The sequence below is a fragment of the Acomys minous genome (genome assembly GCF_964271855.1).
Source record: "Acomys minous genome assembly, chromosome: 10".
NCBI classification, from domain to species: Eukaryota; Metazoa; Chordata; class Mammalia; order Rodentia; family Muridae; genus Acomys; species Acomys minous.
The window spans coordinates 58,454,804-58,471,104 of record NC_140491.1 but is presented as its reverse complement, the minus strand read 5'-3'; the positions used below and the strand labels follow the sequence as shown (position 1 = coordinate 58,471,104).

Genomic DNA, 16,301 nt, shown 5'->3' with positions numbered 1-16,301 from the left:
TGTGTTTGCGCAGCTAAGGCAGGGTAGGGATTTAGGAAGATGGCTCAGTCGGCAAAGTGCTCACTACGCAAGCACGAGGAGCTGAACTCGGGCCCCCAGTGCCCACTTTAAAAGCCAGGTGTAGCGGCAACGCATCTGCAACTCCAAGGCTGGGGCCAAGAGGGGGGAAAAGACTGCTGGTACCCTGGAGCACACTGGTCAAGCAACCTCGCCAAATCACTGAGAGGCCCTTTTCTTTTGTTTAATTTAAAAAATGTATTTATTTATTCACTTTACATCCTGATCATAGCCCTCTCCCTGTCCCTCCATCCCCCGTCTCCTATTGCTCAGAAAAGAGAGCTCTGCCCACCCACCGGCCCACCCTAGCTCATCTAGTCTCATCAGGCCTGAGCACATCCTCTTCCGCTGTGGCCTGGTGAGGCAGCCCCATCAGGCGGTGGGGGTGATCAAAAGCAGGTGACCAAGTCCATGTCAGAGACAGCACCCCCTCCCCCAGCTCCCCTTACTAGGGAACCCACATGAAGCCTGAGTAGTTGCCCATCTGCTACATCTGTGTAGGGGGCCTAGGTCCAGTCCATGCATGGTCCTTGGCTAATGCCTTTTTAATTGGCTCCGTTGGTTTTTTTTGTGGCACTCCTGTCATCTCCAAGGCATTCTATCTATCATCCCCACCCCCAAAATACGCTTTTCCACAAGACTCCCTATGCTTCACCCAGTGTTTGGCTATGGGTCTCAGCATCCGTTTTGAGGCACTGCTGTCTAAAACCTCTTAGAGGACAGCTATGTTAGGCTCCTGTCTGCAGGCATAGCAGAGTATCATTAATGGTGTCAGTGGTTGGCTTTCTCCAATAGGGTGGGTCTCAGGCTGGGCATTTGTTGACATTCCCTCAATCTCTGCTCTATCTTTATGCCTGAACATCTTGTAGGCAGGGTAAAATTTTGATCAAAGTTTTTGTGAATGGGTTGGTGTTCCTCTTCCTCCACTAGGAATCCAGTCTAGTGAGAGGGTGTCCTCTTCGGTCTCCATGGCCCCAAAATTTAAAATGGAGAGTAATTAAAGAGGATACCCAATGTTCACCTCAGCCTCCACACAGAAAGTATAGAAACACTATATAGCTCATCATGCACATGTGCATACCCATACAAAGCAAGGGTGAGGGGTGGGAATTTTATAGTTTACCTGGACTTTTGTTGCTAGTGAGAAAATGTCTTCTACGCTACAAACAAACGTATAAGCAATGAGTCCTGTGTTTTACTTTCTGAAAGAATGATTTGAATCATAAACACCCGACTTAAAGGGCATATGTAAGAAATGACCTAGTGTGGTCATCTTGGCTCCAGGAAGCTGTTTATTCATGTCTTGATCTGTCTGAGGCACTCTCGGCCTGAGTATGTAGTGCAGGCTGAGGAAGGCGCGGCTTTACTTTGCACTGTGTCCTCTCCCACAGGGACACATGGAAGGGGAAGTGTGGGGGCTCGCAGCACACCCTCTCCTGCCCATCTGTGCGACAGTAAGCGATGACAAAACACTGCGGATCTGGGAATTATCCTCCCAGCACCGGATGCTGGCAGTACGGAAACTTAAAAAAGGTACAGAACTTCTCCTTACAGGTCAAGGTGTCTGTTTACAGGCAGCAGACAGTTGGGCTCACTCACTCACCCATTCAGCTGCCGTTTAATAAGAGTACCTGTTTCACACCCCAGAAATAGAAGCAAGGGAATTCAGAGTTAAGGGAGCATGGAGATTTTCCAGGAGGCCACTCTAATCCCAGAGTGCCCCAGCACCGCTCACTTTGCTTGTACTGCCTAGGAGCTTGCCACTTGGAGCATGTTCTCTTCTCATTGAGAGCTGAAGTGTGTCATCTTATAAAAAGAAAACAAATGGGAAAAAAAAACCTTCTATCTATCCCTGTGACTAATAGTCCCCAGAATTTATGGAAAACAAGAGGTCAGCTTGGTAGATAAAAATACCTGATGTCATAAATATATACTGGGCAATCTGCACACAGTTGGGGTGCTAGGAGGTACCGGTTCAGCAAACACTTCTTGAGGAGCTCTGTATGTCAGGCCCTGAGGATCCCACAGAAAACAGCCTCATCTCTAGAATCAGATATGAACAAGATTTGGAAGGAGTCCCAGCAGCAGCTGGCCTGCTTTACTTGGGCAATTTGAGAAGAGGCTAAATATAGGACTCTTTATAAAAAGGTGAGTAGGGCTTAAAAGCATGACCAGGAATAGTACAGCGCTATGCCACTAGTACCTGCAGGGGTCTCTGCCAGGCCTGGGCTTGCAAAGACAAGAGGACAGAATGGTTGGTGGTGGGCTAGGGAGTGAGAAGTGTGTGACATGGTGGCTTTTTAGGAGGTGGCTGGAGGAGCAAACATGCCAGCCTCCCAGTTCTCCACCTTCCAGTTTTGCCATACTCCATCTTGGCCAACCCCACCCAGATGCCAAGAGACAAGGGCACCCCAAACACAATCCTCCCAGTCCAGCTTCAGACAGAGAGTAGATGGTGACAAGTGAAGGGTTGAATGAAGCCATCTGACAGGAACAAGAGGCCACATAAGCACAGCTCAAACCTGTCACCTAGGACTCCTTTCTTCAGGAGGCAACAAGAAAGCTGAGCCTTGGGGTCTTAGGGCAAGAAAGGCTGAGCTTTGGCTCTGGGCTTTCAGTGTTTGTACTGAGTCATTTTTTATGCAGACATCCAGGAGCGTATTCTAAAGGGACAACGCAAAATGAAAACCTATTGAGCTGGTAGTAACAGTTGTGAGCTAAAGAGCATGCCAGCACATCACTTTCACTCTGAAGAGACCCAGCGAATGAGGTCATTGTTCTCCTCACTGACAGATTAGGAAACAGAGCCAGATTGATTACGATAGCAGTTTGTTCAAGGTCACCTAAGTAATAAGTAGTGAAACCGAATGCGTCCTGCAGCATGCTGGCCTCACAGAGCACGCTTGTTGCCTGGTGGCCACTATCTCTCCACATCGCCTCACTTTACCCTGGACTCCTACAACATGGTAGGCGGTAGAGCAAGGATTTCCACCAAGTCCAAAGCCATGCTCTGAGCAACTGATCATCTTGCCCACTAACTTGTGTTGTGAAATCCAATTTCATCCTTGTTGTAGATGCTGGTTAATGGACTTTATTCCCTAAGTTAAAAATTAATTCAAAAGAGCAACTATTGCTGTATCTTAGATAACAATCCATCTAGTTTTCCCCTGCTATCTTGGTGTAACTATTAACATCCTTCCTTTCCCTATAAACCATGGCCTAATTGGTATAGTAAATCATGGTTCACCCCACCCTGACGACTCTCCCCAGGGCTGGTCTTTTCACTGTCTCAGGTCAGTGGCACCACTGACTGACAGTAGGTGAATTAGTACTGAGTGGACAAACGGATGGAGATAGTGCTTACATCAGCCAATTCAAAGTTACTAGCTTTACACAGCTTTCAACATCTGTCAGCAGAGCCATGGGTCTCTGAGAGAGCTAGACTGAGCTACCTCAGCAGAAGGCAGCATGGTTAGGACTGTGCCAACTAGGATTTTCTACCTCTTGACTGTGCGTTATGATCCATGCAGCAGGAAAATTTAAATTTCGAGGGTTGTCTAAATAAAATGAGTCTGTTTCCGGTCATGATGTCCCCAAAATGGTTTCTAGACATTTGTTGGACTTGTCTTCTTGAATGTGTCCTCTTCTCTCAGAAGGTATGTTATCCCTCTAGCCCTCTGCTCCACCAGCTCATCTTACCTGCCTTAAAAAGATACTCCAAAATAAAGAACTTAATGGATAAAAATTATGGAGATTAGAAACATGTTTTTAAGATTTTTTTTTTTTATTGTGAGTATCTGTGTGGCGGTGTGTGCATGTGCGTGCAGGTGCCCATGTAAGAGCGTGTCAGATTTCCTGACGCCGTAGTTACAAACAATCGTGAGCCAACTGATGTGGGTGCTGAGAGAAAAACTGAGGTCCTCTATAAGATCAACATGTGCTCTTAACCTCTGAGCCATTTCTCCAGCCCTAAAATGTGATTTTGATAGTATATAGGAGAAAAATATATTTAAATTATGCCATTTTTCAAAGATTTAAAAATATGTATTTATGATGTTTTTATATATGCAAATACACATGAAGTCTAGAGACAGCTTTTGGAAGCCGGTCCACTCCTTCTCCCATGGGTGCTCAGGTTCAAACGCAGGTTGTCGGGCTTGCATTAGAAGTGCTTTAACCATAGACCTGTCTCACTAGTCCCCAAATGATGAGATTTTAATTCTCACCTGGGTAGTGCATATTTCTGCTGTGCCTCCCGCTGCTTTGCTCAACAACAGAGTGCCTAGCTGTGATTCTCTTGCATCCTTTTGTAGGAGGAAGATGCTGCGCCTTCTCCCCTGACGGGAAAGCCTTAGCAGTTGGCTTAAATGATGGAAGTTTCTTGGTGGTAAATGCTGACACTGTGGAAGACATGGTCTCTTTCCATCACAGGAAAGAAATGATCTCTGACATAAAATTTTCAAAAGGTGAAGATGGCAGTAGATATGTGTAAAAATAGCAGTCTTTAGACAATTTTTAAAATAAAAATGGACTGTTCTAAAAGTTTCTTTGACCTTTCTCCCTCTTCTAATTCTTAAGTTCCTGGAGGGTGTGGCTGTTGACTGCATTCTTGTCTCTGCAGATACAGGGAAATACCTTGCTGTGGCATCGCATGATAACTTCGTGGATATCTACAACGTACTTACAAGCAAGAGGGTCGGCATCTGTAAAGGGGCCTCTAGTTACATCACACACATTGACTGGGACTCCAGAGGTAAAGCAGGCTGTGGTTTTTAAGATACACCGTAAACTCAACATCTGTTCATGCATCCTTTCCAGAGAGAGTAGCGGTTAAATTTTAGAAGAAAACAGGAAGAAGACCCACAGCAATGTATGAGGCCAACCCGGCAGCCCAGGCCAACCCAGCAGCCCAGGCTAACCCAGCAGCCCAGGCTAACCCGGCAGCCCAGGAGCAGCTGCCGTTAACATTTTGAGAATTTTTTTATTCCATGAGGATCTCATTATTAATTGAAGCCACTGGGGCTTAAGATCGGGAAAATGTGTGTTACCTGGGTGCCATGCTCACCTTGGGTTACATATAATCTGTCCTTTTCTTTGTCTACTCATCCTTGCTGACCAAGACTGGCTCTCCAGGAGTTCGGCCCCTGGAGACTTAAACAGTTTTCATCTATCGGTGGAGATAGAAAGCTGTATTCAGCTCGCCTGAATTTATCTTTTTTCTCCAAAGCTCCTAGCCATCCCCTTTGCCTCTTCCAAGTTGCTTCCACAAGATCATGAACACTTGTCTAGTTAATGCATCTAGAATCTACCATTTGCAAAGTCCTGAATCAGAAATTGTGGATCTAGAAAGGAATGGCTTCTACATAGTCTCTGTAAATTCTGTTATAATTCTGGGTGGGACATGAGCTAGTTCTGAAAGGATATAGAAAATATAGAAAATTAGAAATATAGAAAATATACATGGAGAAAATATAGAAAATGTTATCATTTAGGGAGGGAGATGGGCTTGTTCTGAAAGGATATAGGAGTGCAGTGAAGCAGGCATTGGATGAGTCCTAGAGGAAGTAGTGAGAGGCTCGGATGGGTCACATCGGTGTTAGGGTGGACTGTGAGGGCACCTCTAGATCTAGTCTGCAAATTTTCCTAAAGTTCAGAGTCTGGAGCAAGCTTTAGGAGTGGGCAGGCCCTCATTTGCAAAGAAGCCAGAGTCGCTTATGGTAAGAAAACAGCATGTGTTCTGAGGAGCACACCAAGGGAAATCCAAGATGCCTTTGTGGGTGTGGTTCACCTGACAGCAAAGTTAAGGAGGTGTTATCCCAGGCAAGAGGAACATGGTGTGCAGAGCTGGGAAGGTGGGAGGACCAGTGGGTGGTTAAGAAGTGGTGAGCAATGCTTGCCTGAGGGCGTGGAGGAAAGGAATGTGGAGAGTGAGATAGCACAGAGTCAAAAGTCTTCCATCACACTCATCCATGCTTAGTTTTGTTCCGAAGGCGCAGGATGACTCCAGGTGTCCCTGAGTGGAGCATTCTCCAAAGCAACTAATAAAAGTCAGGGAAAGTTGGCAAGGGCCTGAGCCAGGAAGAAGTATTCTTATTTAATTATTATTTCATTTCTATTTAGTGTTTAATTAGTTATAGTTAGTTATTTAATAAATAATACTTTATTTCAAGTATTTTTTGAGATAGTTGTAGGCTGGACCAGGCAGCTGTTTATCTGTGGCTAGGTTTGCTGTGCTGGAATTTGAACTTTATTTGAGCTTTATTGCCTGTGGGAGGTTTTGGTGTGCCATAGGTAGAAAGGAAAACATGTGACTAATTGTAAGAGGTTCCAGTCCCAACAAGGGCAGAGGGAAAATCAGATAAATCCCCCTAGCTTTCAGGTCAGGGCCATGCCAGCCAGACAGTCAAGGGCACAGGATGGAATCTGTGGTCAGGCAGAAACACTGCCACTTGAGTCACCTAGAGTTGGTGAGGCCAAAGGGTGAGTGGGAACAGCTGCCTCTCACCACTGCCTTCTTCTGTATTCTCTGTTCTATTGCCTTAAAAGCTCAAGGAGGCAGTGGTTGTCCCTATCCCTTCCTTCTCTATGAATAATAAAGTAAGATGACTATCCCGAGTCCACCACACTGCACAACCACAACACTTGACATAATGTGTGAAATCTCGCCCTCTGCAGTCACTGCTAGGGGAATAAAACCCATTAGTAGTTTTATTTTCTTCATTTATGTGGGAAATGAAGAGCCCACAGAAAAATAAGATATATGAAATTTTGATTTGGAAATTTTAAAAGATATTTTAAATACAAAATATGTAAACATGTTACCAAGCATGGAGTGTGTTCCCATTGTTGTGTGGCCATTACCATTGTCCATCTCCAGTGCTCATCCTCCTGTGAGACTGGAATTCTCTACCCAGCTTAGTGGAATCACACCATAGTGTCCTTTCATACTGGCTCATTTCTCTCCATGTGGTGTCCTCGGGGATCATCCATGTAGCGACTCGTGTCGGAGTCCCTTCTTAAGGCGGATGATAGCTGGATATGTGCCCATTCTACATTTTGCTTGTGTGTTTATCTGTTGATGGACAGCTAGGTTGTCTCCACACTTTAGCCGTTATAAACAGTGCTTCTTATCTGGGTGTCCAAGTATCTTTGCAAGACCATGTTCAATGCCTTGGGTATATAACCCAGGAATGGAGGTGGTAGACCATATGGTCATTAGGACTGTTGGCAATAGTTTGAGCAAGCTTTGCGCTGTTCTTCACAGTAGCTGCTCCACTTTGCCTTCTTGACAGCAGTGGTACAGATGGGCTCTGGTCATTTGCATCGTGTTCTTAAATCGTGAATGTTCTGTTTGGCTAGTAGCTGCCTTAACAGGTGCAAGGTGGTGCCATACTGTGGTTTGGGTTTACATTTGGAGAGTTGGGTTAATTTTTGGAGGTTTTCTTTGTCAAGTGTCCAGGCCTTGTATTACATGCTGTAGACTGAAGAAGAAAAAGTTCAGGATAGAAAACCCAAGATCTTTGTGGCCATGACAAGGTTGTAGCAATGGGTGTGGGTGAGCACTGAGAGGGAGCCTGTGTAAAGTACCTCAGAGTGGAGCCATCACTTGGCAAGGGAGAGGGACAATACCTTACTGTCCCTTATTGTATCCAAGGCTAGCCTCCAGGACTGGGGAGGCACTCAGAATAAGATGAGGGAGAGGCCAGGATTTTTGAAGAACCAACTGACCCTCCCCCTTTCTAAAAGGGCCTTCAGTGAGATGAAGGTATCAGACCAGTGCTCCCTGTAGCTTGAGAGCATATAGAATACATGTGATCTTTAGAGTCCACTCCATCTCGAGAACAGGAGCAAGTGCACCCGTGCTGCTTGCCTACTTTAACTGCAGCCCATCAGCCGTAAACTAACTGGCTGTCACCCAGGTATGCCGGGCCCTAAGTGCTACATCTCAGGACGTGCCACACCTCCCCAACTGCAGCCTGGCTTTTCATAGCAGAGGCCTTGATAGCATGGAGGGGGTAAAGTGCAAAATTTAGATGCAGGAGTTTGTTCCTCTCATCTTGTCAGAAATGGTGGAAGCATCTGCCAGAGCCAGCTGGCTTGGCAGGGGTGGAGATGGCGTAGGCACAGGCACAGGCTCAGCTTCAGCAGCCCTCGTGCCCATAGCAACCGCAGGCTCATTTGCTTTTGCAGGAGCATCGATGCCCCAAATGAAAGCTCATGCATGGAACACTGGAGAAAACAATACATGGGGAGGGACAGAGCACAGCATTTATCCCAGATAGTAAAAGTTCATTTCCGAAAACAGTAGGGCTGTATGATCTTTAGCCAATCAAAAGTTGGAGCCTTCACAGGGCATTTCATTTCCATTTTTACTGCAAAAGGCCTGGCAAGTTTGATTCATGTAGTACAATTCTGTAATTATCGTGACTTGTAAGTTATGTGGCAACTGGGCTAACACATTAGGCTTTTGCTCAGTGTGACTGGCTATCTCTCCTTAGCAATCAGAACAGTTTGGTTTGTTTGGTTTGGTTTTCTGTCCTGTTTTCTATGTGAGTGGACTTTTCTAGTGATAAAAATGTGAGTATGAAAGAATCCAGTTTCTATTATTTGGGGCAATAATATATGGACTGTACAGACTTTTTTGTCTTTGCCTCTGCTCCTTGTCCTCAAATTTCAGTGTGTGTGCGTGTGCATGTGCATGTGTGTGCGTGTGTGTGTTCATGCACTTAGGGGCAAGAATAAGATAAAAAAGCAAAAAAAAAAAAAAAAGAGAATTCACAGCAGGTAGAGGGAAAGAAAGAATTGTAAATATTTCTTTCATGTAATAATTAAAAGAACGGAGAAAACACATACCCATAATTATGGCTTTCTTAAACACAAAAAAATAGTTTCTTAAAATTTGTATTCTATCTTACAAAGAACAAAAGCCCACACAAACTAGCTGAGCTTTTGAAACAAAGAAGGGTGAGTTTATTGCAAGATCTAGAGAGCTCATAGCCTCCAAGATCTAGAGAGCTCATAGCCTCCAAGATCTAGAGAGCTCATAGCCTCCAGGATCTAGAGAGCTCATAGCCTCCATGAACAGGAGGCAAGAACTAAGGACTGGCTTTAAGAATGAACTGAAAGCCTGGTGGTAGTAGCACACACCTTTAATCCAGCACTCAAGAGGAAGAGACTGGCAGATCTCTATGAGTTCAAGGCCAGCCTGGTCTCCAGAGCAAGTTCCAGGACAGGCAGAGATACACAGAGAAGCTCTGTATTGAAAAACCAAAAGAAAGTAAACAATGAACTAGAAATTTTTGAGATATGAAGCAAGCAGTTGTTCTTTCCTTTCCTGCTTGAGGCAACTGATTACACCTGTTGCTCCTCTGGGTCCTGTGTAGAACATTGGCCCCCTAGTTCACTTGCATGCCGTCCAGTCTTGGTTACCCCCAAATGTCGCTCTCAGCTCCAAAATCCGTATCTTGTCCCAGCTGGGCACCATGGATTCAGCATATCCCTGATACTAACTTCCTGAGAAAAACAAGTTTTTGATTGTCTAGCCCAGTGTGGCTCTGGGCCCTCCTGGTTCAGCATCTGCCGCCAGAGGTAAAGTCACCTTAGTCCAGATAGTTCTCAAGGAAGGGCGGGCCAGGTAAGCGCCTGCAGGTGTCTGGCATTGCATGGCACTCTCTGTGCTTGTCTCTCTGTAGTTGCTTGCAGTCAGTTCCTCACCTAGCTAGCTCAGTATTTGGCAGTTTAATTGTGAAGTATGATTGTTAAAACTGTAGTTAGTAAAATGAGCTGATGAGGTGAGAATTACAACCCTTCACGTTTTCCTGTATCTCAAGAGTACCTTATCCAAGTACCTTATTATCTCAGGAGTCATCAAGAAATGGCTGCATTCAGAAAATGGCTTGCCTGAATCTTGTCATCCCTTCGCCACATACTTTACAGCCACTTTTGAAGGTCCTAATAACATAGTTTCTTTGCAGATATTTTTGGTTCATTAGAAAAGTAATGGTTGCTCACATCCCTCTAATGGTAAACAGTGAGAGATCACTTAAACCCCCTCATTTCTTTTTTTGTCTTTGTCCATCTCCACATGTTTAGCCATAAAATCTGCAAAGCATGTCTATTTCAGAGGCCCCTCTGTCAGATCCCTTCAAGCCTCAGAGTCTGGGCAGCCCTGTTCTCAGTCACGTGTTAACTTACGAAATTAGAAACCATTAATATCAACAGTGAAGAGCCTGGAGAACCTCATATCTTAGCTTACCACTTGGAAACACTCCGTGAGGCCTCCTTTAGGTTTCAGGCTGTATAAATGGATAGCATGCAAACTACAGAGCAATCTCTGGGTACAGCTTTTCTCAAGAGCATCTCAAAGCTCCTAGATACACAGTTGTAGGGGAAAGGGGAAACATGTAAATTATTTACAAGGCAAGTGCATAATGCCTGGGCTGAAGTGGTCAATGGAGAGTCCTGAGTCAGGTGAGTTTCTACTGTGGAAGCTGGACCCTGGACACATTAGAGTTGTCTAAATTATTCTCTTATCCAAACCTGATTGAAATTTTCTATAATTAAACCATTGCAGAAAAAAACAGATCGCATAAGCCGTGACATTTTCCCATCATGAAGGATGGCTGCCCCCGGAGGAGGAGAGTTTGAGAGTTGAATCTTTTTCAACGTCAATCACAGTGAATGAGACCATAGTTGTATTTTGTTGGAGGATAGTCTTCTCCCTTTGAAGTTTTCAGATGGACGAGGTTGGGAAGGTCAATATTCGTAGTTGGCATTGTATATCCCTAACTTTAAAGGCAAATTTAGACTTTAGAACTAAGCAAATGCAGTTGTCACATGAATCTCACTTCCGATGTCAGACTCTTGCCCCACAGTTTGCCGTTACCCTGTCTGTACGTTAGACAATGGTGGGGAAATGAGTGGCAATTTTTATTTAGTCATGGCTTGGAAAATCAGAGCTCATTTTAGTGCTGCTGAGTGAACACCGGACTTGACTCTTTAAGGTCACATTTATGAGATCCATATTTTTTAAGTTAGAGCTTTGAGCATGGAAATGTTGTGGGATGATATTTATGTGCTTTTTGAAACAGTGTAGCTAACACACATTCAGCTCAACTCATGAGACTAGCTAAAGTGAATAAAACTGTGGCAGCCGTGCTTAGCGTTTATAACAAAATGACAAATGAACAGTTTAATTTGCTCTCTTATTTCTACCATAACAGGGAAACTGTTGCAAGTTAATTCCGGTGCCAAAGAACAACTTTTCTTTGAAGCTCCAAGAGGCAGAAGGCATTCAATAAGGCCGTCAGAGGTAACTGCCTTACATAAAGATTTTAAAAGATTTCGGGTACCAGAGAGATAGCTCAGCGCTTAAGAGCACTGGTTGCTCTTCCAGTGGTCCTGGGATTAACTCCCAGCACCCACACACCTGTCTGTAAGTCCAGTTCCAGGGCTTCTGACACAGATAAACATGTAGACAAAACACCAATGAGCATAAAATGAAAATAAATTATGTATTTAAAATTATATGGTTGAAAATGTGCATGCTAGTCAAACCTGTCAATTTTAATTATGAACACAGGTCACCATCTACCTTTAGGCTTTTTCATTTCTTAAATCTGAGCCATTAATCTGTTTTTCTACTTGCTGAGGACATGGGCTGACTCTGTCAGCAACATGGTGATGGCATTCTGTTGTTTCACTTCCCTGAGGACACTGGGCATGCTAGCAAACTGGTGGCACCTGTTACCTTTTCCGTTCATCGTGTCATTTTGTGCAATGCTTTTTAATGAGTGTAAATTTTAAAGATATTTTCTCAGTGTTCTTTTATAACAATAAATAATATTATCCATAGTGATAATAGAAGATGCTTTCTGAAACGTGTTTTCCCCATGCCCTTTGCCCATAGGTAATTTTTTAATAATTGAAATCAAGCCTAAGAAAAACTTAGACTCTTGCACCTGCTGCTAACCTCAGTCCTCAGAAAGCAGAATTATTTTCTTAGCTCATGTAGCATGTGAATACCCTCCACTCCCATACACACATACACTGCTTAGCCAAAAGCAGCCGCCCCCCCCCCCCCGCACCAGGAACATTTGTTAGTGTCCACAGAGAAGGGTGACACCAGCATCCAAGGGGTGAAGGGCAGACATGCTGTTAAACATGGCTACCTGCCTAGAATATTGTCCCAAAACAAAGACTGATCCAGCATAAGGTGTCAGTGCCGGGCCTGGAAATACCTGCTCTAGTTCATGGATTATATAGTAATTAAATATCTAGTTAAAATCTGACAAACCTCTATTGTGTCAAAGTATGTTTTTGACTTAGTGTTGGCTTATTGAGAAATGATGTAGCTACTTTAAAAGTAGGACTCAGTTGCTGCATACAGTGCTTGAGCCCTGTAATGTTAGCACTTGGGAGCTTGAGACCAGAGGATTACTGACAGTTTAGGCCAGCCTGGGCTACAGAATGAGACACTGGCTCATTAAAGAAGAAGGAGGAGGAGGAGGAGGAGGAGGAGGAGGAGGAGGAGGAGGAGGAGGAGAAGAAGAAGAAGAAGAAGAAGAAGAAGAAGAAGAAGAAAAGCATGTGGCAGCCAAGAATTGGAGCTCCTCATCACCCAGAACAAATGCCTGCTGTCCCAAAGTGTGTCATTTACAACTACTCCTCTGAAAAGCCATTTCTCTTATATAAAACAAAAAGACACGAGGCTGTACAAAACGTCACACTGTTTCGTCCCCCTGCAGATTGAGAAGATAGAATGGGACACGTGGACCTGTGTCCTGGGGCCCACCTGTGAAGGAATCTGGCCAGCACACAGCGACGTGACGGATGTCAATGCTGCCAGTCTCACCAAAGATGGCTCCCTCTTAGCCACTGGGGATGACTTCGGTTTTGTTAAGCTCTTTTCATATCCTGTCAAGGTAACATTGCTTGTTATAGATTTGATCTGTCTCATCAGTTACCTACATATCTGTTGTACCTGAGTGGTTGTCAAGTATATAGACAGTCAGAAATGCCATTTGTTACTTCTGTAATACTGTGTAGAAGCTTCCCTGATACTGTTTTTAAGTGGATGACTTAAGTGACATTCTCATGACATAAAGGTCCCCCCCCAAAATCTACTGTATGAACTGTGAACAGTGTGTCATCTTTACACTTCACACCACTGCCTTTCTGGCTTGTTCTGCATAATTCCAGAGACTAGGAACTGGCTGGCCCTCAATGCAAAACTATTCTGTCTTTAAGCAGTTTTTCCAATATATTTTTATTGGAAATATTGATTATTCGGGAATTTCATATACCGCGAAGATGTGTATCTTATTTAGCTTTCTAGCCTACCCACATCTTTCAAATGTCGCTGACACCGCCTACTCCGTCCCAGCACCATGCCATCTTGGTTTCGCATTCTTATCTCTAAATTGTTGAAAGAAAGAACAGTCAAATGCCAGTGTCAGACACCCCCACCAATGTTCGTTCCATGTCAATCCACATTTCGTTTCAATTCTACAGCTGATGACAGGTATTTAAAACTCTCTAGCTGTACAGTGCTGTAGCCTCCTCCAAGGCGTCATTAAAATGCTTGGTGAAACCAGCCAGGCTGTAAGCGCGGGCTGAACCCCTGCACTTGAAAGGCAGACACAGAATGAGGGAGCTTAAGGCCAGTCTAGGCAACAAAGCAAAAAATAGGGTAAAGATATACCTGAAAGTAGTGTTTATTGTCTCTGTCTTCTCCAGTCTCTCCTAATGACCCACCCAATAGAAAGGGTGAAATCGGTTTACCGTGAACCGTGATTCCTGCCAGTTCCTTTCCTTGTTGAACTCCCGTCTGACATCTCATCCCAGACTGCATCAGATCATGAATCCACACTTCCCAATGCCTACTTGTTTTCCCTGTTACATGGAGCAGCCCTTCTTGTACGCAACACCACCTCTTCTGATTTCTAAACTCCTCGGCTGTTAGCAATACTCTTTGTGATCACATTTGACAGTATATCTAATCACGGGCTGTTTTGCCTCTTCTGGTTTGAAAGACAATCTCTTTGAAAGAGGAAATAAGCAATTTTTCTGTCTGTTAACATGCTGTCTAATCTAAGAGATCTTCTAAACTTTCCTCTATTTTTCTTGTTTTGACTTCATTTTTTTTCTGAAACCAAGGTTTATGCAAAACTAACACATTTAAAATCGAGCACATGGGAGGCAGAGGCAGGCGGATCGCTGTGAGTTCGAGGCCAGCCTGGTCTACAAAGCGGGTCCAGGACAGTCAAGGCTACACAGAGAAACCCTGTCTTGAAAAACCAAAAAAAAAATTTTTTTTTGAAAAAAAAAAAAACCATTGAGATGTAACAAGAATAAATTAATAAAGTAAAAAAAATAAAAAATAAAAAATAAAATCGAGCACATGAGTTCTCTCAGCATCCACATCAGAGCTTTGGGATGCTTTTTGCTTGGCTTCTCTTTTGTTAGACCTGGTAGATATTAGATATTACACCAAAAACAGAACTCAAAAAGGACAGAAATAAGCAAGTGAGACTGCACTAAACTAGAAGGCCTAGATCAGAGCAGTAAAATCAGCCAGCAAAATGAGAGAGAACATTCACAGTGTCTGGCAAAGGATTGCGTCGAGAACATGCAAGGACCTCACACAGCTCAACAGAAACAGGTCTGAGGCTGCCCTGTGCTTGCCTGACTTGTGCAAGTACTGGTTGCAATCCCCACCACCTTAAAAAAAGAAAATGGGGGCTGAGAAATAGCAAATAGAACACAGTGCTTTACATTTATAAGTTCTGAGGAATCATCATGCTGTTTTCCACAATGTGCTACCAACTTGCATTCTCACCAACTGTATCTTAACATTGACATCAGTGTCCCCTTTTTGCCACACCTTCCCAAACACGTGTTCTTTTGTCTCTGGGGCACCAGCTGTTCTAACATACGTGGTTTCTCTTTGCACTCCCCTGGTGAGTGAACCCCCCCTACCCCTGCTCCCCATTTTCCTGGTGGTTTTTTCATTTTTGCAGAAATGTCTGTTCAGGTCTTTTGTATTTCTCCCACCCCCACCTCCTCTCTCCTCTCTCTCTCTCTCTCTCTCTCTCTCTCTCTCTCTCTCTCTCTCTCTCTCTTTCTGGCTTTTCTTTCTGTTTCTGTCTTTGGGTTATTTTTATTACTTTAAAAAGTATGTGTGTATATGGATACAAGTGTCCTCAGAGGCCAGAAGGGGGCCTTAGCTCTCCTGGAACTGGATTAAAGGTGTGAGTGCCCAACATGGCTGCTAGGAATGGAATTCCAGTCCAGTGGAAGAGCAGGTATCACTCCTAACCATTAAACCTTCTCTTCCCCTCACCCACCACCCATATGTCAGGCTGGCCTTGAGCTCGCTGCATTTCTCCTGCTTCTGCCTTTCTAAGCATCGATATTGCAGGTATGAGCCACCATGCCTGGTTCCCCAGTTGGTGCTCACCCTGCTGGTCAGTACCATTGCTTCTCCAGTGCTCCGGATCTGTTGAACAAATTCATTGTTGAAAAGTGAATGTGTTCTCACTCCAAACACACCATGGCCCTAACTCCACTGTGACTGTATCTGAAGACAAGACCTCACAGAAGTAAGGCTGGCTGAGGTCTTGGGCATGGGGCACTGCTCCGACAGACTTAGGGAGTTATAAGAAGAGTCACCAGGGTCAGAGGTGGTGCTGCGTGCCTGAATCCCAGCACGTGATAGGCTGACATAGTCTCCTAAGTGTAGGTCTGCCTGGGCTGTGGAAGGAAACTCTGCTTCAGAGAGATGATGCCTGGAGTTCTTATTCCTGGTATGTATGTATGTGGGTGGGTAGGTATGTATACATGAGTGCAGGTGCCATCAGAAGCCACAAGGGGGCATTAGATCTTGTGGAGCACAGAGCTCTGGAGGTCTTGGAAATAACGCTTGCCTGGTACTTGTCTGGTCCTCTCACTCTCCGTGCTGTTGAGGAGTGGGTAGTTTCTAAGTGACAGGGAGGGGTCAGCCAGATCCAGAGATCTGCAGGATTACGGACCCCGAGTGTCTGCCCCTGCTGCCTGCCATGCGTCTTGCTGTCTCAGGCTTCCCAGTCCAAAGCCCCAGAGAAGCCTCTTATCAGTCATGTGCTCAAGTGGTCATCTGGTACACCAGTGCTGGCTCCTGACCCGGGAGGTCATGTGGCTTCACCACATTGCATAAGGTATTCCCCAGGAGCTAATGAGAGGATGGAAAACTACCTCTTTAAGTG

At 44.6% G+C, this 16,301-nt stretch overlaps 1 protein-coding gene across 1 annotated transcript in view; it reads left to right on the top strand.

Annotated features, from left to right (window-relative positions):
* EML6 (EMAP like 6) overlaps positions 1-16,301 on the top strand; it is a 263,811-nt gene that overhangs the window by 211,201 nt on the left and 36,309 nt on the right. The window contains exons 22-26 of the mRNA XM_084797495.1: positions 1,449-1,590; positions 4,371-4,523; positions 4,679-4,810; positions 11,280-11,368; positions 12,804-12,980. Of these exons, the coding sequence (XP_084653621.1) occupies positions 1,449-1,590; positions 4,371-4,523; positions 4,679-4,810; positions 11,280-11,368; positions 12,804-12,980 (693 nt within the window). The remainder of the gene's footprint in view (positions 1-1,448; positions 1,591-4,370; positions 4,524-4,678; positions 4,811-11,279; positions 11,369-12,803; positions 12,981-16,301) is intronic.